The sequence below is a fragment of the Anarrhichthys ocellatus genome, unplaced genomic scaffold (genome assembly GCF_004355925.1).
Source record: "Anarrhichthys ocellatus isolate YVR2014 unplaced genomic scaffold, GSC_Weel_1.0 scaffold2, whole genome shotgun sequence".
Classification (NCBI taxonomy): domain Eukaryota; kingdom Metazoa; phylum Chordata; class Actinopteri; order Perciformes; family Anarhichadidae; genus Anarrhichthys; species Anarrhichthys ocellatus.
In genome coordinates, this window is record NW_022280032.1 from 3457993 (window position 1) to 3485604 (window position 27612).

General features: G+C 42.4%; 1 protein-coding gene across 1 annotated transcript in view; it reads left to right on the plus strand.

Moving 5' to 3' along the window:
* Positions 1 to 27612, plus strand: part of map1ab (microtubule-associated protein 1Ab) — a 63719-nt gene that overhangs the window by 30716 nt on the left and 5391 nt on the right. The window contains exons 3-5 of the mRNA XM_031864842.1: positions 14315 to 14397; positions 15035 to 15172; positions 15750 to 27258. Coding sequence (XP_031720702.1) covers positions 14315 to 14397; positions 15035 to 15172; positions 15750 to 27258 — 11730 coding nt within the window. The remainder of the gene's footprint in view (positions 1 to 14314; positions 14398 to 15034; positions 15173 to 15749; positions 27259 to 27612) is intronic.

Genomic DNA, 27612 nt, shown 5'->3' on the forward strand with positions numbered 1-27612 from the left:
TTATTTTCCTGAATGTTCACCAAGTTCAAGAGGCCTCAGAGAAATGTTTTCCTGCTTCCCTTTCATTGAGCTGCCGGGCTCGAAGTGAACACGGGCAACGAGTCGTCATTAGACAAAACACGGACAAGAAACCCGGTCTGTGTGTAAAAAGAAACGACGAAGCTTAACCTGATGACCGGCATCCTGCTGAACAAAGCAGGTTTGAATGTTTGAAACCAGGGAACGCAAATAAGGAAGGAGACGACAACTAATGAGGAGCCAGTGTCCATGGTAACCTGTCCTTCACTTAGCCTCGTTGAGAAACAACTTTTGGTTTTTACCGTGACGAAGCCGAGAGACACTCAAATGTCACAGAGGAGCTCATGACTCGTAGCACACAATATTTTAATAATTACCTGAAAATGTAGTAAAATGTGCACTCAACCCGATCGAAGATGTAAAAAACTTGACCAATATTATAACAAAATGTCTGATGATGTAATATTGGATTTGAAATGAAAGAATGACTTTTAGGTTAAAGTGTTGACTTTGAGCACCAGACAGCAATGTTCACACACTAGCAGAAACATCCTGCTCGTCCACTCCGTTATGATCTGTGCGGGTGCAATTTAGCAGAAATCAGATAGTTTGTAATTTTAAATGTACTAAATTATTACAGTCAACTGTTTTTCATTTCAAATTCCATTTCAAACCCTTTTTGAAAGCAAATATTTCACAAGATGAGGCGCTGTGTATGAGACACTGGATCGACTGTTTTACCTTCATCGCTTCACTCACTTGTGTCGCCACATTTTGCACCTTTTGTCATCTTCTGTTGCAGCGATCCGTCCGGTCTGAGCGAAGATACTTCAATGACCGGTCAGCACGGGTATGATGGGGCTTTGAGTTTCATGCGTCTTTACCCGATAACAACATACCAGAAGCAACTGTTGTACATTTAAAATTCATGAAGCGTTGACAGTTTACAATTCCAAACATGAAATCAGTGTCGAATGTTAATATTTTTTGTAGGATAACATGACTCTAACAGTGTTATACATTTTGTATACTTGCACATTTTACATTTACGGGAATAAAAACATGCTTTTTAAAATGATTACGATATCCGTCAAAATGATTGCATCATCATTTTTGGTGTTTAAGCTAAAAATGTTATTACAATATCAGTCAGGCTATTTATTACGTTATAGGGTTTCATTGCATCTGCGATCAGGTTAAGTGCAAACTTCAGGCGTTATTATATTGTCAGGTAATTATTCGTGGGCTTTTTTTCTGAATATGAGTTACATTTTTCAAAGTTTAAATGTTCAAAATCCTCCTGCAGACTTTTAAACCTGCAAACAGAACAGCAGATTGAAAAACAAACTACGCCAAGCTGGATAGTCCTGAAATAAGCCGGTGTGCATGTTGATCCAAATCTATTTGAGCCAAGAAAGGAACTGGAACACGCAGCTTTTTTCTTTTTCTTGTATAAATACTTTGAATTGACCGCAGCCAATAAATAATAGTGAAATCTGAAGCTGTGTGCTCCTGTTTCCTTATGAGCAATAGTCAAAGATTTGGATCAACATCGGCTTGTGCTTCTCTGAGAGCCTCAGCTGCTGTATATAATCGTAGTATGTAGCCGTGAGAGGAGCTTCTGTGTATGTTATGTGGATCAGCACCCAAGTCATCGTCCATCCAAAGCCACGCATCTATGAGGCTGTTGTTTCTGATAAGCTGTTATTACCAAGCGGCCAGGCAGTAACGTGAACCCGCACGCTGGCAGTTTTAAAGCCACCTTAAGCTGAGAGTAAATCCCTGAGGGCCAATGCCTCTCACTCAGGACCCGCTGCAGAGAAGGCTCCAAACAAATAGCACTCTATCTGCAGCTAATTTAACAGCCCGTGACTTCTGTATGGCTCTTCCTTCTTTTTCACCTCTGAGTTCCCATGTTCTCGTTCTCGTTCTCGTTCTCTCTCTCTCTCTCTCTTGTGATATCTCTCCCTCAGGGGAGGAAAGCTTCTCTCCCTCTTCCATCGCGTTGTGTTTTTCCCTCCTTAAGGGATTGAATATCTTGTCGTTGTGTGAGGGAAGGTCACATCGACATGTATTTTTCATAACTGTCGCCTGTACGTGTCTGACCCAGAGACCCTGTCTTGTGTCCGTCACCATGATGAATGAGACGTCCCTCCCCGTCAGCGTATTGCTGACAACCGGTTTATAATCATTGTAGCTCTCTCTCCTCCTGACACTGCAAGACCTCAGCGATGAAAATGAGGAATGTCCTTTTTTTAAAAAGATGTGGGCATGTGAGTGTGAGTGGGTTTGTGATGCAGCATATATAGATATTTGTGTCAGTGCTTCAAGGTGAAAACCAGCTCTCAGAAAGTCTTCACTGTGCTGAAGTTATATCTGCTTTTAGGTTTGGGTCTCACTGGGTCGGGGACAGTCTTTCAACACTTTATAGCAAAATAACACGGACGGCATCAACATAGCTTCCCTTCAGTTGTAAAGAAATAAGGCATTTACACAGTCTTGAGTTAGTTAGGCACATTTTTCCATTCACAACTGTAATGCGAAGGTTAGGAGTTGTTTCACCGTGCTAACAGTAGGTGGCGCTTACTCTCTTATCAGGTGCCATCATATCATTGGAGAAGAAGCTGGAAATGGTGGAAGATATTCCTGTTTATTTCATGTATTGATTTGAGGAAGGATTCAGACTCCTCGATGCACACAGATCTGATGTTCTCATCCGTCACTATTTGATATCTCTCCAATGGACGCATTTCACTTTCATCGCTACCCCAACTTTTCCACCTCAGCCGATCGCAAAAAAGTTTTGTTTTGTTTAAAGTAATTCAACATTACATATTTAACAAAAACACACAATGAACAGAGATCCTAAAGTAAAAATATGTTTTAAAAACTTCCTGTTAAAACACAAAACATTCTCTTGAAAAGGAAACTTTTCAAGGGAATTTATTTATTCCCATAAAAACATAACACTTTAGGAAAGTAAGAAAAGTAGGAAATATAACACTTGAGGCGCTAACATGTCCCCTTCAAAATAAAACTCTCCCTTTTATTAGAATTCAGCACAACATTACACACTGCCACACAAGTTCATTTAGGAGAAATAAGGCAGGCGTGTGAATGTGACTTCTTGTTCTAGATACAGCCTAAACACAAACGGCTCGTTACTGTGGGTGTTTATACTGTTGGACAGCGAGGGGAAATGTTTGTGGTGGCCTGAAAAAGAAGGTCTGACACATTTTAGTGTGATGTTTGAACAGCATGTACTGTGTGTGTGTGTGTGTGTGTGTGTTTGAATGTAGACTGCTCTCAGTACCTCATTAGGCCTTTAGATGGAGGGAGGGGGGTTACAGGGGGTAGCAGTGATGTCATGGTTGGCACACTGTGGACCGGACTCTAAGAGACGAAGACGCTTTGCCAATATCCTCCTGCTGCATTTTCATGCTTGTCCTCACTCTCTGGGTGGTCGGTCGGCCCGTCGGTCTGTTTGCTTCTCTCGCTGTCACTCTGATTATAGTTCCTCCTGCTCCTGTAAAGTTTATTATGAAGGTTTTTCAACTAACGTTTTTTTTTTGGAGTGCTTCAAATATATGACAAACATTGCTGCAAATCCAATTTGAAACTATTAATGTAAAAATGGTTAGGTGCTCGCAAATCATTGATCCTTTATTATTAATGCAATATATGCCAATTTAAATGCCATTTCAAAGACTTATCCTGTCAGCACTGTTACCATCGTTTGCACTGTTTGCGCTTTTAGCACCGTTAGCTGCAAACTTCCGGCTCAGCTGTCGCCATGTTGAGAGCCGTGTAGAGGCAATCCGTCAATCATAGATATGCACTGAATTTGGAATTTAATATTTTTACATGAAATCACAAAATATCAGTCACTATTCATTTTTATGCAGAACTATTGTTTTTTGTTTTTGAGAAACCCTTAAATGTGATTGTTAAAGATTGAGTGAGACATTTTATAGTATTAGAAAAATAAACGTGTCATTGCTGTCACATTTATGAATACTGAATATCTGAAACTTTACTCAAAAACTATTGGTATCAGACATTAGTGTTCACAAGGATGTGTGAGTGTGAGAGTGTGGCTGTGGGAGCTGTAGGGCATCACCATGGCAGTCGGCAGCAACAAAGACTGAATGATAGACTTGCAAAAGGGGCTCAGAGGCCCTTCGAGGAGCAGAAGAATAGAAGGAGACTGGGATGGCTGCTATTATAGAAGTTGGAATAGCTCGAGTCTGCTCTGAAATACTTACATACGGAAATACCAAAGAGCTCTGGCTCTTTCATTGACACTTCCTCACCCTCCATCGTATCCTCTTCCTATTGATTTTTAGTCTTTTAATGTGTCAGACATGGTTATGTGAGCTCCAGCCCCGTGTTAAATAAGGTGATGAATTCTCCCAAAAAGACGAGAGGTTAGTAAGGTACTTTGCAATCATATTCTAATATTCTCCTCATTCATGTGTTAATGACTCCAATGCTGATAATGAATTGGAGCTATTCAAGAACCCAATTTGACATCGTGAGTGCAAAGTTTTCAACCGAATCGTTTTTTGAACAAGTAAAGTGATTCGTATATTTTAATTGTCACATTATCATAAAGACATTTGTGTCTTTGTTTTTTGTGTCTCTTATTGACGCTTTTGAATTACAAGAAGTACAGATTAGAATGCTTGAACTAAAACCAAGACTAGACACATTTTTTAAGGTGAATTAACTGGAAAACGTAAGCACACCTGTTGCTTTAGTTGAAGGATTCGACTCATAGAAGAGCGGGATCGGTCTCAATCACTGTCTTGGATTTCAAAGTATTGGCCGTCGGCTCGCCCCCCAATTTAGAGAAAACCAGACCACCTAAAAACATTCTGTATCTGTTTAAGTGTACGCCATATTTAGAATATATTCCTGAGAGTGAAACTTCTTTATACTCTTCTTGTCAATGGAGTGTTGGGGCTTCGAAGAGAGCAAAGATAACAGCTTTATTCCCCCATCGTCTGACAAGAAAGGGCAGTGAAAATATTCTGAATATAGCATACATTTAAACTGATATAGATTTTATTTTAGACAGCTAAAATACATTGTGCTGCTGCCCCTGTCCACACAAGTACATTGCTTTGCTCCAGTGCTGGTATTCATAGTTGTTTCTCCAAACTGGGGTCATGCCGACCGCCATCTTCTGTGGTAATACACTGACTCTGGATAATTACCTCAAACAACCCCACATCAAAACATCCAAACTGTCCTTTTAATGGCTCACTGTTTGACTAAAGCCACAAGCAAGCCAGTTGCTACAGTTACCACCACACTGGTACATTGATGATTGACAATTTCTCTGCAACAATTGATTAATGATAAGAATTCAGTCGGAAGAATAGTTTTGAGAGAACTCTGTCTTTGTTCATATTAAATGTGAGACGAGTTTTTTTTCTTGAAGATAAGATGTACTTTAACTGATCCCTGAGGGGATATTTGAAGGCTTTGCAGAGGTTTGGATGTCTAGTCGCTCATTAAATCAACATTGTACTCCTGACTCTACAAGGCACCACTTTAAAGGGTTTATTGCATCGTAGATCAAAGTTAAGCAGATTATGTTGTGTTGAGTATCTCTGACACATACATATCCCACTTCACATGTGGATAAACGACTATTAGTTATCCCCAGAGCCAAGGCTCACTTCTTAAAAAAATACAGTTAGACACAGGGCGTCTGTAGAATCGAGCAAACGCTATCAGAAAACCTAAAAGTGCTTAGACTTCGAAAAAAGCTCACTAGAAAGCGGCACTCAGTGGAGTGCAGATCTCTGCAAGGTGTCTACAACGACCACTGATGTGTTGTTCGATTGAATGAATACATTTCATACAATTTTGACAAAAACTAAATTAAACTCACCAATCAGTGAAAAGCTGTTGTGGCGCGCGCTCACTCACTCACTCACTCACTCACTCACTCACTAACACACTCACTCACTCACTCACACACTCACTCACGGACGGACAGACGGACGGACGGATGCATGCAATTGCATGATCCTCCTGATAACAAATGCAGGTGTACCTAAAGCACTTTATATGACTGAACATACACTTTTTTTGTTCATATTATTCAAGCCATTTATTTATATTTTTAGTTTCTTGTTATTGATTTGATTGTGTTTTATTGAGCCACTTGTTTTATCCATTCATTCTTTTTGCTTTTCTGATTGTATTAATGTTTTATTTGGACATTTCTAATGTGTTGACCCCATGAAGATGAGCAGCTATGGCCGAATCCAATTAAACAAATAAATAGACTTGGGTGTGAACTATAAACAAGTTTCAGACATAACCTATCAATAACTTTGACCAATTTGAACAGACATTGGATACTTGTGTCTTTGCTTCTTTCCTAGAGACGCTGGCTAACTCTAACTCTAAAGGCTTTAGATGGCTTAGTAGCAGCCAAACATTCAGCGCTGCCAAATCACAGGACCAGGATTAGCATCAGGAGCTAAGACTCTGGCTTCCTGTTGCTGTCGTGAACTAATGACCGCTGAGCAGGTTGCATCAGTTTGGCATGAAACACTGGTTCAATAATGTACAACGTCTATCAACGTTGATTATTGTGGCTCATAATTAATGTATGCAAATACGTATTAAATTACAGTAAACAAGTAGTAAACAGGGAATGAGTGCTCAGTTTAAGACAAACAATTAAATATCATAAGATAACACTAATTAATCAGTATGTCTCTTAACTGTTCAGACCAGTGAAAACATTGCAATGTTTTGGCATGTTTTGGCGTGACGGGATGTATTTTAATGGTCTGCACTGCAGACCTCAGCAATGACTCAGCAGTGACTAGACACAAACAACTGTAGTCTTGATGTATGGTTGTGCTGGAGGAGGAAGATGAGCACGGAGACAGCCGGGTCTCTACCGACTTCTTTCATTTTCCAACCCACTTCACACCACTTTATCTCTACGCTCAGACGATCGTTCCCAGTCTGAAGGAAGGAATGAGTTCCCATTAGGCAAATGAGATTAAGACCGGGGTAATAACTTGTTGATGTCAGCTTCCATCAGCCTCTGTTGATCTGACGTGTATATGAAGATGAAGAGTGAGGCATCAGTTCAGCTCATTACTTTCCCTAATGTTCTTTAGTTACGTTAAATAGAAAACAAGACCAGAGTTACAGCAATGGGATGTTTGGTGGAGCTGCAAATAATAGCTATAAAGAAATCAGATTCTATTTATGAGCGTTTATTTCACATTATCTTTATGTAAAGTACCAATAAACAGGATCGCAACAGTGTGAGAAAGTTTAAAAAATATATTTATAAAATCTTACACCAGTCAAAGCCCTCCTACGTTCCCATCTTCTCCCTGAAAGGATGATATTTGTGATGAATACATTGAATTCATAAATGATATTAAAACAAATGAATGATAACAATGATTATACTAATAATAACATGTAATAAAAAAGAAAACGAGATAAGAAATACATGTAAAATATATTATAATTTTATAAAACAAACACAAAGTTGTATCAAATACCTCAAATTCACACCCCGTCTCATATATTAATAATAAGTAACATCACACATTTACCAAATATTGCCTTAAATCGCTCCAATATTTCTCATAAAGTAATGGGTTTCTTTTTAAATGAAACACTATTTGTTCACATATATGTGTCATATGTTAGGCTATTTCTTTGACCCACATGAAGGTGGACGGTGGGTCATAATTCTTCCATGTCATAGCTATGTCATTACAGTTTTTGCTAGCAGTTGAGGCTATTTAGAAAAATTGTGCTTTGTCTAATATCTTGAGGCGTTACTGACGTGCCCCCTCAGAGGAAAAGTCTGGCTAAGCAAAGTATATCAACATCTTCTTTCACTCATCGAATAATCTCATCTAATCCGAGCTGTAACCTTTTCTTTGCAGTGGTCAAGGCTCGAAATGTGCGTTATAACAACATGGAATGCTTTGACCTTGTGTGTAGGTGTGTGTGCTTTCACAGCATAACACTATCCACCATCGTACTCATTGGTTCTATATAGAACAGGATGTCGGCCGTCTGTCCGCCTGACATTAAATTACAATTGTGACTTTTACGTTTGAAAGAGGAGCTGTCCTTGGTGATAAACTGACATTAGCTCCAAACCACTAGTTTTTTCTCCACTTTAAACATTACAACTTCTTAAACTGAATGTTATGATAACTCACCTTTATACTAAAGTGTGTTAGAGTCCGTCTGCCTGTAAGTAGCTCCTGCTCGAAACGTTTTTACATTCTTTAAATTCTTTGAATCCTCTCACCATCCCACTTGCCTCTGTAAATGTGGAGCATGCTATCTGGAGCAGTGCAGTGGCTGGGCCTCGGTCGATCAGTGCTCCGCTTTAGTCGCCTTTAAACGGAGCGTTCTCGTTTTGGGAGTTCAGACACGGATATTTATATCAAGCAGGTCAGCTGAGGAAGAGCCGGAATGAGCGGAAACACTGAGTTTTGTCTGACAAATGACCTTCCTTCCTCTGGGCCATCGCCGTTATGAGCAGAGTCGTGGAAAGACCAAGAGGGAGTGAAGAGTTCACTTTCCAAGATCTTTAAGTCAACCGACAGAAGCCGAGCGCACAACGTCCGGTGTCTGCTCTGTTGTTACGTTATTGTTGTCAAGAAAATGGATCAAACTGATGTGTGATTTAGTTCGACCAGAGTCCCCCGCTGGATTACGCATTACTAAATGTTTCTCTGCTGGAATTTATTAAGTTCAGGTATCATGGCATGTCATGCATTATAAATAAATTATAAAATCTATAAATAATCAATGAAGTGATCCTACTAATAGATATTGTATGTGTAACCAAATCATGATAGATCCTCTTTACAATAGAACTCTTGTAAGAGATATTATAAAAACACATAAACAAGCCACACTGTTGCACTGAATGTTCCTCCACTAACGTGTGCACCGCAGTTTATTTTAACTACATCGTCCTGCTGCCCGCAAACGCTCATTAGAGCACCAAATGTGGATTCATCCGCAGCTGAAATTAGTTCCCAAAAAGAGAAAAGAGTTCACAAAAAACACCAAACTACATTTCAGAGCTGTTTAAGGAACGGATTTGTTGACAGTGAAAGAATAATGCCTGCCTTCTACTTCAAATGAATACATCAAAGAGTCCATTGAATCTTAACATATCGGCTGATAACAACAAATTGCTGTACAGAAATGACGAAGGCATTTTTGAGGCAATTAAGTCATCAAATATTATCCTCTAGTTAACACTTAATTAGCTGTTGTTTTTTTAACTGTAAAATGTGCTGCTCACCAATATCTATGCCAAAATTCTTTAAATACCCAATTTAAGCATTCCTTATCAAAAATGTGTGTTTATTCTTCGTGTTTGTGTAAAACTTAAAATACGATATTGCCCAATATATCATTATCTGATCGGCTATCAATATAGTATCATCAATTGGGCTCGAATTGCTATAGAAACTGGATAAACCCTGAAAACAGCAAATAGATGAATTTGTAGACTCTTACATCAATTCCTTAATTGGGAAAGAAATTATCTTTTCTATTTTTAACCCTCTTTTAACGCAAAGAAGTTCTGGATCCAAAGCTTTGACACAACGACACTAACTGAAGTCACACAAATTGAGTATGTAGTGAGTAAATGGACTGAGTGAACAGCAGAAATGTGTCACAATGACATGCTAATGATATGCACAGCTCTGATGAAAATCACAGGCACATTACTGAGCTAGAGAACCAACTGATACGATAAGAAGAAGAGTATTTAAGATTGATTCAGTTGCCGAAGAATGCAGGGAGCCAGTAAACCCAAGTAGGAATCAACAGTCAGTGTGAACATTTTCATGAGATGTGAAAGGATGATGCCCTCTGTCTGTGTGGGATGCCAGTGAAGGAAAGCTACGGGGATGAACAGATGAGGGCAACTTGGCTGAATGTCGCGCTCTTCAAAAGGACCGTTTAAAACAAACGCATTTAAGCCGAGGAACAGATGCCGGCCTGCCTGAGGACGCTTTAGCTTCAAACTGTTTGTATCTCAGTGGATACAAACAGTTTGAAGGCTGACTCACATTATTGAGATGTAATTTTATTGAATACAAGAGCACAGATTTAAAAGGCTGGCACTGTGATGGATGTTTGTTGTGATTGTCACGCAGTTTTCTTTGTGTTACCCAACTGTGACTTTCACTTTGTTGTTCAAAGGAATAATGTGCACTATTCTGCTGCAGTAGACGTACAAATACCTTCCCTTGAAATCTGCCTGAAACTCGCATTGTGAATAGTTTTAAGGAGCTCTACTCAGAAGATCTGTAGTCCAGATTCCAGCCTTGAGGATACAGACGGGAATAGGCTGACGTGGTGGTGTGTGGACTTTGGAGGAGGTGGAGATGTGTTTAATCAAGGCGTGTCTGACGCACTGCAGAGATAAGTCGATACCCAACTTGACTCAAGTCATCGGAAAATCCATCAGTCTTCCCCCTTTTGACAGTCTGTTGTCTGAGCACATCTATCATGTGTCGTATGTACCAAACCAGAGCTTGAAGGTTAAATTGACATTTGTCAGGGCCACACAAAGATGACTATTAATATGTAGTGATACCTTTTGATAGTGTCCTAACGATAGCTTGTAGTTAGATTGATCTAAATAATACATTTGCTATAATGTTAAGAAAAGGAGAAGCAGAAACAAAATCCATGAATCTGAGTATAACGGGACCTTTAAAGTCTTTGTGCACCTAACGTCCCCTCCACAGATTCCCGTCCATCAGCGGCGTTTTGGAGTGAAAGTGAACCGGATCTGAGAGACATCCTGCCCGCGGTGACAATAAGACACATTGTTGATGCAGAGCGTCGGGGGGGAAAACAGCAGTGATTTTCAGACCGACTTAGGAGTGTCTTTGTTGTTTTAGTATCACGTTGTACCAGTCTGCTGCGGGCAGCCATCAACGGCAGCTAATGCACAGCCTCCTCTCCTCCGTTTCACCCGAGGAAAGCACATCAGGAGGTCAAAGGGCACACGCCAGCTCTCTGGGCTTCATTCTCCTCAATGTGGATTTAACAAATTCCCCACCTCGACGCCGGCGTCTCGGGGCTCTGTGTCGACGAGGTGGCCTCAGTTGTTGTTTGTTGCTCTCGTCAGCGTTAGAAGTATCAGCTTAAAAACCTGCAATTCATCGCTCGCCCTCGCAAGCTTAGTCATCGCGCTGTGAAACCGGACGTGTCTGTGGGCAGATCTGCTGAAGTGTCAGAAACTCTTCCTGACTGCTCAGTGACTCGGGTATCATCTCTCTCCGTCCCATCAACAAACTCCCTCAATCTCTCTCTCTCCTCACGCGCTCCGTGCTGGCTCCATCAACAGAGGGAGCCACATCCTCTAGTTTACTTCTGTGATGCTCTCTGAATAATTGATATTTAAGAAGTCTATGCGACTTGATTTTTCCTCCTTAGTCATTTCACACCGATCCGCGGGGTTCATGAGGTTTATGTTCTTCCACACATGTGGAACTAAGTTGTTTTGTTTTTTTTACTGTGGCTGTACTGTTATCTTTGACCTTCTGTTTGTGATTTATTGTGACACTCTTATTGGCTGCTCAGCCATGGTTACTGCTGCTCATACCAACAAGCCAAGGCAATTTTATTTGTGTCCTACAGCACACCTGTCACACAGAGCGGCAATTTATAGTGAATCACAGAAGAGTTCAAACAGGATTAGGATGAAAAACGACTCCCGGTATTTAGAAAGTAGCTGCAAAGTTAAAACAACACAGTGTATCATAGATAATAGATAGCAAAGACAAGTCAAGGTAATTCAAATACATAGGACATGAACAGGCGATATTGCAGAAACAATAGTCAGTATTAAAAAATGTATATATTTAAAGAGTGAAATAAAATAGATGCTTAAATAAGAAGCTCAAATTTAATAAAATATAATAAAGACAAGAATAATAAGTACAGCCCAGTAAGTAATACAATTGAATAATCCCACATTGTGTTTACCAAAAGGCACTGGCAGTTTAATAAATTAAAGAAAGTGGCTCCAAAATGGGAAAGTTATTTTAGATTAAAACATGATCAGACGGGTTATTCCAGGACTGTTTGTGTCGACTTTTCCATGTTTTGTGTCGACATCAAGAGCCGTCAGCTGACTGAAATCAGATTATCTGTTCTTAAAGGTTCAAATGGAGAAAGTACGTCATAAATGAGTCAACATTTATTACTCAAAATCAGTTTCTTTTGTTTAGTGCTAATTATAGAGACGTGAGCCTGTGCGGAGATCACGTGTTTGGTTGTGTGTGTGTGTGTGTGTGTGTGTGTGTGTCTGTCTGTCCACGATTATTCTTGCATACTCCTCAATCAGCCTGATATTTTTTGTCTCCTCGATCCTCACTCGTCTTAACTGTCTGGTGGAAGCTGCGAGTGATCCAGAACTTCTTCAGCAGCAAGAGAATGGCTATTCAATCGACTCGGCTAAAAACAAGCCCTACTTGGTTTGTCGCAGGCCATATTTTGGCTTTTGTCGTGGCTCAAACAACTGACATCCACAGTAACGTTTGGTCTCAATTTGAACCAAAGCATCTGTGGATTAATTCCATACCTGATATGTGATGATCCACTAAAGCTAGGCACAATTTAAGATGATTAAACTTCTTTATCTTCACCGAAATCTTGACATTAAGGGAGCCGGTAGGGACAACGGAGAGAGATTCAGCTCTTCTTTGTTTGGGAGTTGAGAGAGAGACACACCAGAGATCTGCACACTAACTGAGGGCACTTTTTTAGTTAGCAAATGTTAGCATCCTCACAGAGCAGCTAACGTGACTGTAGACTGTCAGGCAGCTGCATTTCGACTGTAGTTGACTGTTACAATAGAATAATAATAACACACCCAAGATGAATATATAATTTATTTCCTTTTTAGTTTTACTTTTTATATATTCAACGTAAACTGCTGCTGAAAATGTGAAATACAACTTTTTCTAAAGGCCGGATTAGTTTCCAAAAATAGCCATCAGAACAGCCGACGAAACGGTTTCATGTCGTGAATTTAAAGAAACGAGAAAAAAACTCCCGACAGACATTTGTTCAAGTGGAAATGTCACGGGTGGCTATTTGCTAGATAAGAGGAAAATGTCGTTGAATATAAAACGATTGAATTCAGCTCGTGTTGTTTCATCGCTGTTATAATGTTAATGCCACATGTTCGATGAAGAATAAGAAAGCATAAAATACAATCATGAGCTGAAAGCAGATAATATGGCTGCGATTAGCATCTGCAATATAAAAGCCACGTATTGAGTGCTTCTTGCTCTGACTCAGACGGTCTAGACGGCTAAGTGCTGCGCTGATTACCTTCGTGATATTTAAGTTTTTTTCTTTCATGCATGAAATTACTTTTCTTTTCAATTTCATTCAAACTCTTATCCATCTTAATTGCTGATATTCTTATAATTGTATAATGTGTCAGTCATTTATACATTACAGGACATGAGGCTGAGTATGATTTACATCAGAGGTTTTTTTCATGGACAACACATGTTGACAGCACAGAGCCTGAAACGATGGCGAAGCACCGTAGACTCGGGGGATGCACTGAAGATCCCGGTGGATGGATGGAGTCACTGAGATCCCCCTATTATTAGACCTCTCTAATATTAGAGCCTGCATCTGTGCTGCAACAAAGGGGAATCAAAAGCTTAGCATCACCCCGGAGTGGAATTAAGTGCTGATGCATAATTGCAATGAATATGCGTAAGGTTGTATGGAAATGTACTCAACGATGTAGTTCATTTTGTGATATTGTCTTTGTGTGAATTGTTAATATGTCCGGCTTGCAACGTAATAAATCACTCTTCTTTTCTACCACGACCAAATTGCAAGTGGCATATGTTTGAGTCCAGAAAAAGCATGGATATCATTTTTTTTATTGTATTAATACCTAATATCAAGGGTAAATAGTGGTCTTAACTTTGTGTTTGATTCAGTGACCTTTTTCCAACTTTTGTTCTTGCGTTGATGCTCGAGCGGGATGTCTGTCTGTATATAGTGATTGCCCCAGATACGATGCAGAATGCAGTATAGTAACTCTCCCTGACTCAAAGAGGTTTCCCAGATCAGGTCTGGATGTTGTTCAGCAGGCGTCAACTTGTTTACCTCTCCCAGCCTTCACCAGGCCTTGATGGAGTTGAATCTTAATATTAGGCTCAAGTGGTTTATTCATGGCAGATGCTAACAAAACGTTTTCAATCTTCTCCTTCAGGACAAAGAACTCTCCACCACAGGAGTGATGTCCTAGAGACCGTGGTCCTCGTCAACCCTTCAGAAGGCACCGTGGTATCAGAGGTACTGTCAACGTGTGCTAAAGTAGAGCACGCTGCTGGTTGCACGTACACTTACATGTCAGGGGTGTGGCCTATTTTAAAGAAAGATACCCACGGACATCACACTGACTCATACATTTATCTGTCAATCCCCTGTAAACGTTCAACACCATTGATAATACAGTGATTTTGCTTATGATATCAATATTTGTTTAAAAAAAAAGAATCACATTTGAATTGCGTGAAAAATGTATATGAACCCTTTAGGAATATGTTAATAAACAAAAAACAAAAATTGATTAACTACAATAGCTGTATTCTATAGCCAGAATAGAATAGTCTAAAAAAGGGAAACGTCCGATTTAAATCAGGATCCATCTGATCAGAATACAACTTTATAAATCTGGCCACAGGTTTGAATGGCTGCTTTCGGTACTTGACAGTTTTCACATTTGTTAAGGAGAACAGACTGAAGATCTTTGTTTCTCTTGGATTTTTCTGTATTTTTATTTTTTGTAGAAAATTCATTGCCATATTTTGTCAACCTTGACACAATTTAAGTGCATCTTTCGCCTGTGATGCCTCTGTCTCTCCTTTAACTGTCCTCTGTTTCCCAACCTCTTTCTCTCTTTCTCTGTGTGTGTGTGTGTGTGTCCCAGATCCAGTCTCTAGTCACAGACTCAGCAGGACACAAGCTTCTGGTCTTGAGTGGACAAAGCTCAGATCACGGTGGCCTTTTTCTTCAAACTGGGGTTTTCACCTACCAGACCTTGTCACGTGTCTTTGCTGATCCTGGGGTGAGTCAAAAGGGCTGTCCAGTAACACTTATTAAGAAATGTAAATGGACTTTAACTTGCCTGTAGCGCCTTTCTAGTCTTCCGACCACTCAAAGCCATTCATACACTGATGGCAGGGGCTACCATGCCTAAGTGACTGCCTAACTAACTAACCAACCCACACATACACTGAAGGCAGAGCTTTTGGGAGCAATTTAGGGTTGAGTATCTTACCTGAGGACACACAGACATGGACTCGAGGAGCCGGGGATCGAACCATCAATCTTCTGATTGGAAAACGACCCCCTCTAGCCACAGCTGCCATAATCCTTTTTTCTTCTGCAAAAGTATCTTGTACATTTGTGAATATGTTTCAGTGTTTTGAAATGATTTATTATGAAAGGATAGGTACATGCCTCCACCACAGAATGAATGTATTGATAGCAAAGGTATTCAGGTCCCAACATTCTCACCTTCCAATTAAATCGATAATTTATTTTTTTGCTACTTTTTTTTTCTTAAGCAGGTCTTCACAACACACTTATAACAGTAATGCATTCATCGCTGACTAATGTGTCTGGGTGTCTCCCTCCTGCAGGTCAGTGAATTACTGGGCACAACAGCCCCCAAGCAGCAGGCTACACTTACTGTGTCCTGCCGCGGGGAGGTGGGCTGGAGCTCCCTGGGACAGCAGCAGACCCTGCGAGAGTTTCTGGAATACAAACTAAACCCCGAGTCTGTCCTTCCCAAGATGGAGGGCGTCACCGAGTTCACAGAGTACATCTCTGAGACGGTCGACGTCCCTTCGCCTTTTGACCTCCTGGAGCAACCCACATCCGGAGGCTTCCTGAAACTGTCCAAACCGTGTTGCTACATCTTTCCCGGTGGACGCGGAGACTCTGCTCTCTTTGCCGTAAATGGCTTCAACATCTTAGTGGATGGAGGCTCTGAACGAAAATCATGCTTCTGGAAGCTGGTTCGTCACTTGGACCGCATTGACTCGATTCTGCTCACGCACATCGGCGCCGACAATCTCCCAGGTATCAATGGGCTGCTTCAGAGGAAGATAGCAGAACAGGAGGAGGAGCAGTCTCAAGGCTCCACCGACTACAGCGACTGGATGAAGAACCTGATCTCTCCTGAACTAGGTGTGGTGTTCTTCAACGTGCCAGAGAAGCTCCGTATGCCAGAATCTAATCTTAAAGTGAAACGCAGCATCGAAGAGGCCTCGCTGACTTTGCAGTACCTGAATAAACTTGGAATCAAACCAGAGCCTCTCTGTCGAGTGGTCAGCAACACTATTGAGCCGATTACTCTGTTCCACAAGATGGGAGTGGGCAGGTTAGACATGTATGTTCTCAATCCTGTCAAAGACAGTAAAGAGATGCAATTTTTAATGCAGAAGTGGGCTGGCAACAGCAAGGCCAAAACTGGTATTGTGCTGCCCAACGGGAAAGAAGGAGAAATATCTGTGCCCTACCTGACATCAGTGACAGCCTTAGTCATCTGGCTTCCTGCCAACCCTACTGAAAAGATCATCAGAGTGCTGTTCCCTGGGAATGCACCACAAAACAAGATCCTAGAGGGTCTGGAAAAATTAAAGCACCTTGACTTCTTGCGCTATCCTGTTGCCACACAAAAGGATATTGCCTCCGGAGCTCCTCCCTCTGTTATAAAACAAACCAAGTTAAAACAAAGAACAGACAGCAGAGAGAGTCTCAAGTCATCGCCGAAGACGACTGCAAAAGCCTCAAAGAAAGAAAATGAAGGACAAGATGATGTGTCGGCCGCCACAGAGGCAAAGAGTGACTCCGTGAAGGAAAATATCTCTGAGAAAAAAGAGGAGAAAAAGCCTACTAAAACGATAAAATCTAAAAGTGATGTGCCAGAAAAGAAAAAACTCCTGAAGGAAAAATCCTTAAAAAAACACCCGAAGGAAAGGGTGTCAAAAATGGATGAGAAAAAGGACAAGGAAAAGAAAGAGATCAAGAAAGTAAAGAAAGATGACTCTGCTAAAAAAGATGAAAAGAAAGATGTTAAGTCCAAAGACGACAAAAAGAAGGACACATCCAAACCAGAGCTGAGAAAAATTACAAAGCCTGACCTGAAACCGTTTACTCCAGAAGTCAGAAAGACATTGCACAAAGCTAAAGTGTCAAGTAAAGCAAAGACCGGAAAAATCAAAGCAGCAAAGACTTTACCTGCTGAGCCGAAGCCTGAGGAGCCAAAACCTGAAACTATTCAACCTGAACCAGCAGAGAATGGAGCTGTTGAGGGCAAGTCTGTTCTCTCAACCCCTGAAGACCTCACCAAGGATTTTGAAAATATGAAAAAAGCTGAAGTTGTAGATGTATCAGCAGAGCCTCCAGACAGTTATGAGCCGACTGCACAAAGCCTTACCCAGGAGAAGCAGGAAGCATCTGAAATTCCACCTGAAACAAAGTCTCCAGAAGAGGAGGCATCAGCCCCAGAAGCCAAAGCTGAAGTTGACAACAACAAGTTGACAGAAGAGAGAGAAATGGAAGATGCTCAAAAGTTTGAGGATGAAGGAGCAGCATCTCAGGATGAGGATGAGGAGGAAGAGGAGGAAGAAGAGGCCCCGGCTGCCAAAAGAAATACAGAAGAGGAGGTGGAAGAAGATATGGGAATAGGTGAAGAGGAAGATGAGGCAAAATGGAAGGAAGCAAAGGACGATGGTCTTGACAGGAAACATGAGTTAGAAGAAATGGAGAAATCTGAAACACTCTCAGCTAAGGTTGGGACAAAAGTGCAGCTCCAAACGATTCCATCAGAGGAAGACGAGGAGGAGGAGGCAGTGGAGAAAGCTGAACTGGAGGAGGTAGAAGATTTAGATGTTATAGCAGATGAAGAGATCAAACCTGAAGATGCAGCCGAAGAAGAAATGGTCACTGACATTCTGGCTGAAGAAGAGGAAGAGGAGGAGGGCTACCTGTCACATGTTGGAGGGGCCACAGCTCCCATAACCTCGGTAGTTCAAGGAGCCGCTGCAGCTGAACCCATCTCCTACATCCAAGACGAGACCATCCCCGGCTACTCTGAGACGGAACAGACCATCTCTGACGAGGAGATTCACGAGGAGGCAGAGGAGAGGATACCACACCTTCAGTATGACGTCGGTGCCTACGACATCTCTGTTCCAGATCAGACCGGATCATTTGTCAACATTCACGGCATGAGGGAGATGCAAGCTGCAGCTATGACCGAGAAAAGCTTCATCCCAGGCGTGCACGAGCAGGTATCGGTGTTCACCAACATCATCACTGCTCCTCTGGCAGAAGAGGAGCATGTGTCCTCTGCAACGTCCATCACGGAGTATGACAAAGTGTGCTCTTTCCCTACTTCTATTGCTGAAGACCAATCTGTGGCATCTGTTGCAGCACCTTCAGCTGAGGAACCCCCCAAAAGTCCCGTTATCCTGTCAACCCCACCCGAAGCCACCCAAGGCAAAGAGCAGCCACTCTCTGCAAGATCTCTTTCACCACCTTCTTTAGAAGAAGACAAACAATCCAAGTCTCCTTCTGATGACTTTGAGCTTCCTGTTGCAGAAGTGAAGACGCCGGCTAAAGCTCCTGAAGCTCACGAGGAAGAAGAGGAAGCGGAAGAGGAGGAGGAAGACCAAACTCCTAATGTAGACATTTCACTTGAAAAACTCCAAGAGGGCTATGCTTCATCCCAATTATTACAACATAAAGAGATGGATATTGAAAAGCTTGCTGGCTCAGTGTCTCCAGTTTCTATACAAGACACCAAACCAGTCCACCTACCAATTGAAGAAGAAAATACAATAGCTGTTGCACCTAAAGATATTTCATCTGTTGTGCTTACTAGACCTTTTGGATCGGACTCAGTGACTTCAGAGAGTGAAGAGCGCTGCTTCAGTCCAGATGATATCACTGTGAAAATGGCCTCCCCTCCACAGTCCGGACCACCGAGTGTGGCTCACTCTCCTCTTCGTCAGTCACCAGTGGAAGACAAGACGAAGGTTTTCCCTGATTTAGCAACAGACGAGAAAACAAAAAAGACCGATGAAGCAGGAACAGAGACACAAAAAGATGTTGATAAACAGAAAGCAGATCAGCATGAAGTAGATGTTTCAACATCTTTAGACGAATCATTTGAGAAGGACATGAAAGAGGTTCCAGTGATGAAGGAGTCAGAAAAAGACTCTTCATCAGTGCCAAAAGATGAAGGCAAGCGGTCAGAAACAATCCCTGTGTTTGCTGCGTCTTTAAGAGAAGTTCAGCCACCCGCGTCAGTGAGGGATTCCCTCATTTCATCTGGACAAAGTGATAAAGAGGTGGACCACACGCTCAAAGAAAAAGAACCCAAAGTGCCGATTACAGGAACCTTTCCAGAGAGGGAAAGTCGTTTCCTGGACAATAAAGATGATAACAAGAAAGATGATGATGATGATCATGGTGATAAACCTGCAGTTAAAACCATTAAGGCAGAACAGGAGAAAGAAAAGGACGACACCTCTGATGTCCCACAAATCAAGGATGAGCAAAAACAGAAATCTGTCATCCAGGAAGACGTTTCTGCCGTTACGTCCATCACGGATGAGAGAGTAGAGCAAGAGACAATAAAGGATGATACCTCCGATATTAAACCCATCAAAGAAGAGCAAATTGCAAAGGACATTTTCACGGCTGTTACAGCCATTAAAGAAGAGCATAAAGAGCCTGAGAAGGACCACACTCCTGAAGTCACAACCAAAGAAGCAGAGATGGAAATTGTTGCTTCTGAGAACAAAGAAATGAAAAATGAGCCGAAGCAGAGAGTTGATGATTTTGACCTCAAAAACAAAGGTGCTGAGGAAGATGAGCTTGAAAGAAATGATTTGTTTGATAGTGACATTTCTGATATTAGCCCTGTAAAGACTGAACAGGTCCGCGCCACAGATATCAAGCCTGTTAAAGACGAGATGGAGAAAGAGGTAAAAAGAGACGACATGCCCATTACTGAACCTACTAAAGATGAAAAGAAAAAGGAGACATCTGATATCAAAGTGATTGAAGACAAGAAAGAGGAAAAAGAGATGGAAAAGATAGATGCTTCTGCTACCAAGTCCTTTACAGATGAGCAGAGGGAAGATGATAAAGAGATTGGTGACATCACTGTTGCTAAAGTCACCAAAGAAGAAGAAATAATGAGTAAGGGGGATACGTCTGCTGCTAAGGGGCAAGAGATTTGTAGAGATGCTGTCTCAACCATCAGCCTGAGTGAAGATGAAATTCCCGCTGCCAAGTTAGCCACAGAGCAAGAAAAAGATAAGGAGACAAGTAAAGATGATAGTTCTGACACCAAACTCTCCAAGGACCAGGAAAAAGATATGACGACAAGCAAGGATGATGCCCAGATCTTCAAACCTACTATAGAGGACATAAGTAAATATGATACTGCTGCTATTACCAAGGCAGAGGAAGAAGATAAACTGCAAAGAACAGAAGATACTTCTGCTGCTAAACCAACACTTGCAAAAGACAAGGAACAAGAGGAAAGTAAAGATGACACTTCCGCCACCAAATTTACCAAGATAGAAGCAGAGCATGTACAATTAAGTAAAGATGATGATTTCTCTTCCGCATCAAGCAAGGCAGAAGCAGAAGAGACACTTAAAGATGCCATCAAACCAGTCGTGGAGGACGGAAAGCAGAAAGAAAGTAATGAAGATGCTGTCAAAACCGCCAAGACAGAGGAAGAGGATGTAATGATGTGCAAAGATATTTCCGCTGTCAAAACATCCAAGGACGAAGTTGTTACTAAACCCACCATGCAAGACGAAAAGGTAAAAGAAATCAGTAAAGATATTAGTGCTGTCAAATCAACGATAGAAGAAGAAAAGGAGAAAGCAGTAGATAATAAGGAAACTTTCGCTGAGGAATGGGTTTCAATTCAAGATCATAGTGTTGCTATCGAACCCATCAAGGAAGAAAAATATACAGTAATTATTAAGGATGAAATTTCTGGTATCAAACCTACCAAGGAGGAAGAAAGCAAAGACATTTCTGGTGTGAAAGCCCCTGAAGATGAGGAGAAGGTAGAGATGAAAGATGTTACATCTGATGTAAAACTCTTCAAGGAGGAGGCAAAAGAAATCCCAAAGGATGATATTGATGATAAAGAAATTAAAATGAAAGAGAAAGAAATGGAGCAGAAGGATGATACATATGTCAAAGACATAAAGGATGATAAAGGGGTGAAAAATGTTGACATTCCTGACAAACAGATAAAAACGCAGGAGGTTAAAGAGCAGGAGAAGGCTGATATCTCTGATCACAAACCGATTCTGGAGGAAATTAAAGATAAAAAAACTGAGAAAGATGACACTAACAAGGAGAAAGAAACTGACACCAGTGTAGAGCAGCCCAAGGATGGGAAAGAGAAAGAGTCATCTAAAGTTGAAACCATCGAGGTTGAAGGCAAACAGGGCAGTTGTGAAGCGGAATCCACCAAACAGGAGGCAGAGGAAGAGATGTACAATCCAACATTAAGCACCAAAGATGATAAAAAAGGGAAAGATGATTATCCTTTCGATACTGAGTCTAAGAAGGATGATAAAAAAGAGGTGCATCTTCCCGTGTCTCTGACCTTGGAAGAAGAGAGAACGAAAAAGGATGATATTTGGGACATTAGTGATAAGCATATACATGAAGCAACCTCTGATAAGCTTACTGGAACTCAAGTTGAGAAGGAATCTTTTGGTGCTGCAGAGATTCAGCAAGACACCTCTGTAACTACATCAAGTGAAGACATGAAACCAGTGAAAGATGACGTCTGTGTGTCTCCCAGCCAAATCCAGGAGGAGCAAAAAGAAGCAAAGGACGAGAAGATGGAGAAAGAAAAAGACGACACGCATGTTGCTGAACTGAGCAAAGAACAGAAAATGGAAAAAGAACAAGAAAAAGAATACACCTATGAGACTGATGACACCAAAGATGAAAAGATGATGAAAGGAAAAGATGTTGCCGACAAGAAGACAGATGAGATCACTGAAAAAGACTCATGTGATGGAGACCACACCAGAGAGGAGAAATGGGAGAGAGAGGAGTTACAAGAGAAAGACATTAAACAACCTGCACTGAAAGTGTCAGGAGAAGCATTTGTGGTTCAGTCGTCTGACGAAGACAGGGGAGATGAAGAGGAGGAGGACATTTGTATGGGAGGAGCAGGCTCCAGACCTTTGTCAGTGGAGCTGAGAAAATCAGAACATGACATCTCGTCTGCAGGCCTGCCCTCATCCCAAAAACCACAGACAAGTGACCAAACTAAACAGCCAATATCGGAGCAGACCACAGGGATCATACCAACACTCACAATGCAGGAGCCCTCGATAGATGAAGACGGCAAAGAGTTTGGCATAGAAGAATCCAGACTTTCACCTGAAGCAGGCAAAGAACCCACAGCTGCACCACTTGCCAAGCCAGAGCCCTCCTTTGATATTGTCACATCAATGGAGACGACTACACAAGAAAAGGCTTCCGATATACCAGCAGCTAAAGTAGAGCCAATGTCGGACTCAACTGAGCAAAAGCCCGTGTTGTCAACAGTATCGAGCACCGACAGTCAACCCAGGAGCTCTACGCTCTCGAGCACTGAGAGCCAGTCCAGTGTGGAGGAAACACCACAACAAGAGCAACAAATATCGCCTCTGACAAGCTCAGCGGTCAGTGCTACAGAAAAAGCAAAGCTGGATGAGAAACCAGGAAAGGAAGCAGAGAGGGAGATGGAAGGAGAGCGAGAGGTGGCTTCTCCCGGATTATCACAGCCTTGTTCATATTTTATGTTGGATTCTGAGGATGCCAGCCACACAGAAGTTGTTAAATCTGACACTGCAAAAATGACCTCAGAGAAGGAAACAGTCGGTGGAAGCATCGGAGATGAAAAGCAAACCTTTGGTGCGTCCAAGTACGATCCGTATGAAAAGCCAATTCCAAAGGATCATGACTTGGACTCCAGAGAAGAAAGCGAGGTTTCTTTGGATTTCGATCACGCCTCTGATATTGGTATTGATGATAACAGAAGAACAAGCCAGACAGAGGCTGGAGGAGCCATGTTCGTCCTGGACGAGCCTCTGTCCTTTAGTAGAGTCGACTACAGCCCAGTGTCTCTCACTGAGAGTGAGAGAAGCAGCCACCATAGTGCCTCTCCTAAATATGAAGACAGGGAGAAAGGCCAAGAGGAAGAGTGTGAGCGAGAAGAAAGACCAGATACACCTTATGTTGAAAAGAGCTTTTCATCCATGGACATGCAAGATAACAAAATGTCCCAGGCGGCTGAGTCTTATTCTTTCAGTCCCAAAGAGGATAAACCTGAGAAATCGGAGAAAGAGAAAGAGGACATGAAGGAAGGTGCTGCGGCAGCAGCTTTTCCAACGGGGGCGACAGGAGAAAGTGATACGGTTTCTGCCAGTGCTGCTGTTCAATCAGCAGGTGCATCATTAAGACAAGAAACACCGTCTCCGTCATGGAGCCAATCAGATCTTGGTACACAAGTGTCTGCTGCTCCCGTAGCTTTTGGGGAATTCACAGAAAAAAGAACAACAGAAAAGGAGAGAGAAAAATCTGCTGAGTCACTCAAAGACAAAATGGACTCCTCTGATCATGAGGGATCTCCATCTGGTCGGCATTCACCTGCAGAAAAAGACATTTTACCTCAACAAGCATCAACTTTAGAGAAAGCAGAAACGTCAAGGACTGCCTCTGCTGCCACATTTTCAGGACATGAAATAGACGATAATGTTTTGGCATCTGAGAATAATCAAATTAGCAGCTCTGCCTCTTGTAAATCCATGTCAGACTTTCCTGATGGAAAAGAGAGCCTGATAGATAAAAGGTTACTCGTAGAAGGGGAAGATTTCAATGTTGATGATGATGATGAGGACGAAGATGATGATGATGAGGAGGAGGAGGAAGAAGAGGAGGATTTGAGTGATGTAGATATGGAAAAGGGTGCCAGAGAACAATCTGAAAAAGAAATGTGCAGACGTAGCTCTGGTGATAGTGCTACGTTAGCAGAGGTAGAGGACTCAAATAAAAAGTCTCAGCTGCCTGAATCAAGCCTCCTTAAAGATGAAACTGTCTGTAAACCAACAGCTGACGATGCCTCAGCTTCAGACAAGCAGGACGTGAGTAAAAAACCATCATCTCCTGAAACAAAACCACTCAACAAAGATGATACAGCCACATCCAAACGTCCTGAAGCAAGGAGTGACGATGCAGGTAAAACAGCTCCGTCACCAGACCCAAGTGTTCGCAGAATGGACGAAAGTGGTTTCACTACATCAGATGCTCCAAAACTTCCTGAAACAAAGAAAGCAGAGGACACAGACACAAAGTATTTGTCTCCTGAACCAACCACAAAGAGAAGGTTGTCATCGGCAGAGGATTTGAGCTCTTATGAAGTACTACAGACAAAAGAAGGAGATGACGACAAAGTGTCTCTATCGCCAAGCTTTTTGAAAAAGGAAACTTGTCAACCAATGTCCACAAGCAGCTTGACAGGCAGCTTTTTGCCACCTGACCATTCAGAATCCATTTCCAAGACTACATCTAGTCCCTCCCCTCCTCTAAGAGGTAGCTATGCCGACATCGGACAGAGTAGATCTGGAGGTTATTCTGAGCATTTTTACAGTGAGAATAGTCAAGTAGGATTGAAGGAAGATAAAGAAGAAACCTGTGTGCTCTCAGATGCCTCCCAGCTAGCCAAGCTAAGCGATGATACATATTATAGCCAAAGAAACATCCAAGAAGAGAATCTAGATGAGGGGCAGACCCTAGATATCACCACAAGACATGAGGAAAGTGCCTCATCACCATGCACATACACCACCTTAACATACTCTACTTCAACATACTCCTCCACATCATACAGTTACTCGTCTTCAGCCTCAACTTCTGCCCCTTTGAGCAAACCGTGTGGAGACAAAGTCAAAACTTTTACAACAATATCAAGCCCTAGAGTACCTCTAGCCAAAGAGGAGCCATCGGCGGCAGAGTCTCAGAGCTCCTGCTTTGGAGGATTTCAGAGAGATGAGTACATGGAGGTGACGACGAAACCTGCAACAAAAGTGTCTTTACCCGGCCAGTCTGATGAGACCAAACCATCATATGCATTCTTGTCTACCACTGCCAAACAGACTGAGGGTCAAAGTGGTTCTGCAAAGCCTGAAACTGAGACAAAGTCAAGCACTGACTGTTTTTATATGCTAGAAACTAAGATTACACCATCCTCCGCTGCACCATCCCTGCAAAGCATGGAACCAGTAAAGGTGTCAGAGAGTGTATCAGAGGCTTGCTTTGATGTCTCTCCCCTCCAAAGGGCTCACTCCTCTGACAAGGTGTCCCAAGAGTCATCAGACGATGAGGAGCCTGTTACACTTGAAATGGAGGACAGCACCTTACCATGTCGTATTGAATGTCAAAAAATCAAAGTGGCTGAGCAAAAGGAGAGTTTTTCATTGATAACCGAGTCATATATGGTAGGTAGTACCTCACAGTCCACAGAGAATAAGACGGTCACCAACACCTCTGCTACTGTTGTGTCTAAACCTGACGTGGTGATGGAAACAACTCAACAGACAGCCTCACTTAACTCACTCAGTGATAGCGGAGCTAGCAAAACCACATGTGCCACAACAGTCGTGTCCAAAGCAGAGGACGATAAAGAGAAAAAGGAGAAAACACTGGAGGTAAAAGAGGAGAACACAAACAGAGTAATTGCACCTTTGAAGGAAGATGAGAAGGTTTCAGAAAAAGATGAAAAGACATTAACTGCTAAAGATGGTGAGGTCAAGCAGAAAATAGAGGAAAGGTTGTGTAAAGAAAGCACAGAGGAGAGGAAGGCAACAGCTGATCCAAAGATGTGTGAAAAAGCAGAAGATGGTAAGAAAGGAGAGGCAGAAAAAATCGAGGAGAAAAGCTTCTTGGAGATGCCACCAGAGAGATTAGAGGTCAGGAGAAGGAGCAGTATATCTGATTGGGAACTACTACAGAGGCCTGAAGACTGCCCAAGTGCCCCTCCTCCAGGTTATGGTGATGATGACGAGGAGGAAGAGGATGAAGAAGCGATGGAATGGATGACCAGTGTCCACAGTACCGCTATGTCCTCGTCGAAAGATACCCATCACACAGAAACATCAAGCAAAGGAGCCGCAAGGGCTGATCGTCCCTCTGACTTGAACACCGGTGCCGCCGCCTCCTCTGCTTCCTATCCAGGCCACTCCTCTTGCGAATACAAACATCGCAAAGGAGAACTTTCTCCATCGTTCATCAACCCGAGCCCTCATCCGCTCTCCAGTGACGAGGGCGAGGGTGAGGAGGACGACCGCAGTGACCACTCCCAGGAAGGAGACGAGGACGATCAGGAGCAACACTCCGTGAAAAGGAGGTCGCACAAGCAGAGGCACCACCACACTCCGAGTTTACCCGGAGACGCTGGACAGGGGCCACAGCAGCTGCCCGGCGCCATGTCGTCCGGTTTGGCTGTGACGTTAGCTGGAGAGGAAACACCTCCGACATCAGCGAGCGAGTCGTTGCCTTCACAGTCGGATTCTGACGTTCCTCCAGAGACCGAGGAGTGTCCGTCCATAACAGCTGAGGGAAATCTGGACTCGGACGAAGACGCCGAACATCTGCCGGTGGACAAATTATCTGGAGCTGGGGGGGGTCACCATCCTCCATCACCAAGGTCAGCTCAGAAGACTCATGACCCATCTCCCACCCCGATGAAGGACCCTCATCCCCACCCTCCGCACCCAGATGTGTGCATGGTAGATCCAGAGGCTCTTCTCAATGACCACAGCAGCACAGAGAAACTTCTTAAAAAGGAGCACAAGACCACCAAGGGCCTCAGAAAGGGCAAACCCAAGTCGGCCTCCCCCGCTCGTAAGGGGGAAGTCAGGAAGAGGTCCTCTACTCCGGTGAAGCAGACCTCCAAGGACTCCGCCTCACCTCGATCAGCCTCCCTCAGGAGGAAGGACGCAGACAGAAGCTCCAGGCTGATCAAGATGTCTGAGACTCAAGGCTCCAGGAGTGAGATCCTCAACCCGGGGAAAGGCTTGGTCAATGGAGTCAAGAGCAGTTCAGGTGTGTTAACATCTTCCCATCCTGTAACGTAAGAGAAATGTACCTTCAACATGATTCCTGGGTTGATTCATACTGCCTTCTCACTAGATTAAGGATTTTCCTAAGCTAGAAATGATATATATCTGAGATACTGATACTGAGATACTGATACCTGGTATTGGATCTTTTTGACAATTAAAATTAAGTTAGAAGTAGATGTTAAGACCCACTGATCCAACGGAATCCAGCTATTAGCCACATTTACATGTTCATCAAAAAGCAATGATAATGTCATCCAAACAAATACATAGGGTTTTTGAATTCACAATATTTAAATGTGATTCAGCTTTTGAAATATACTTAACTACACTAACA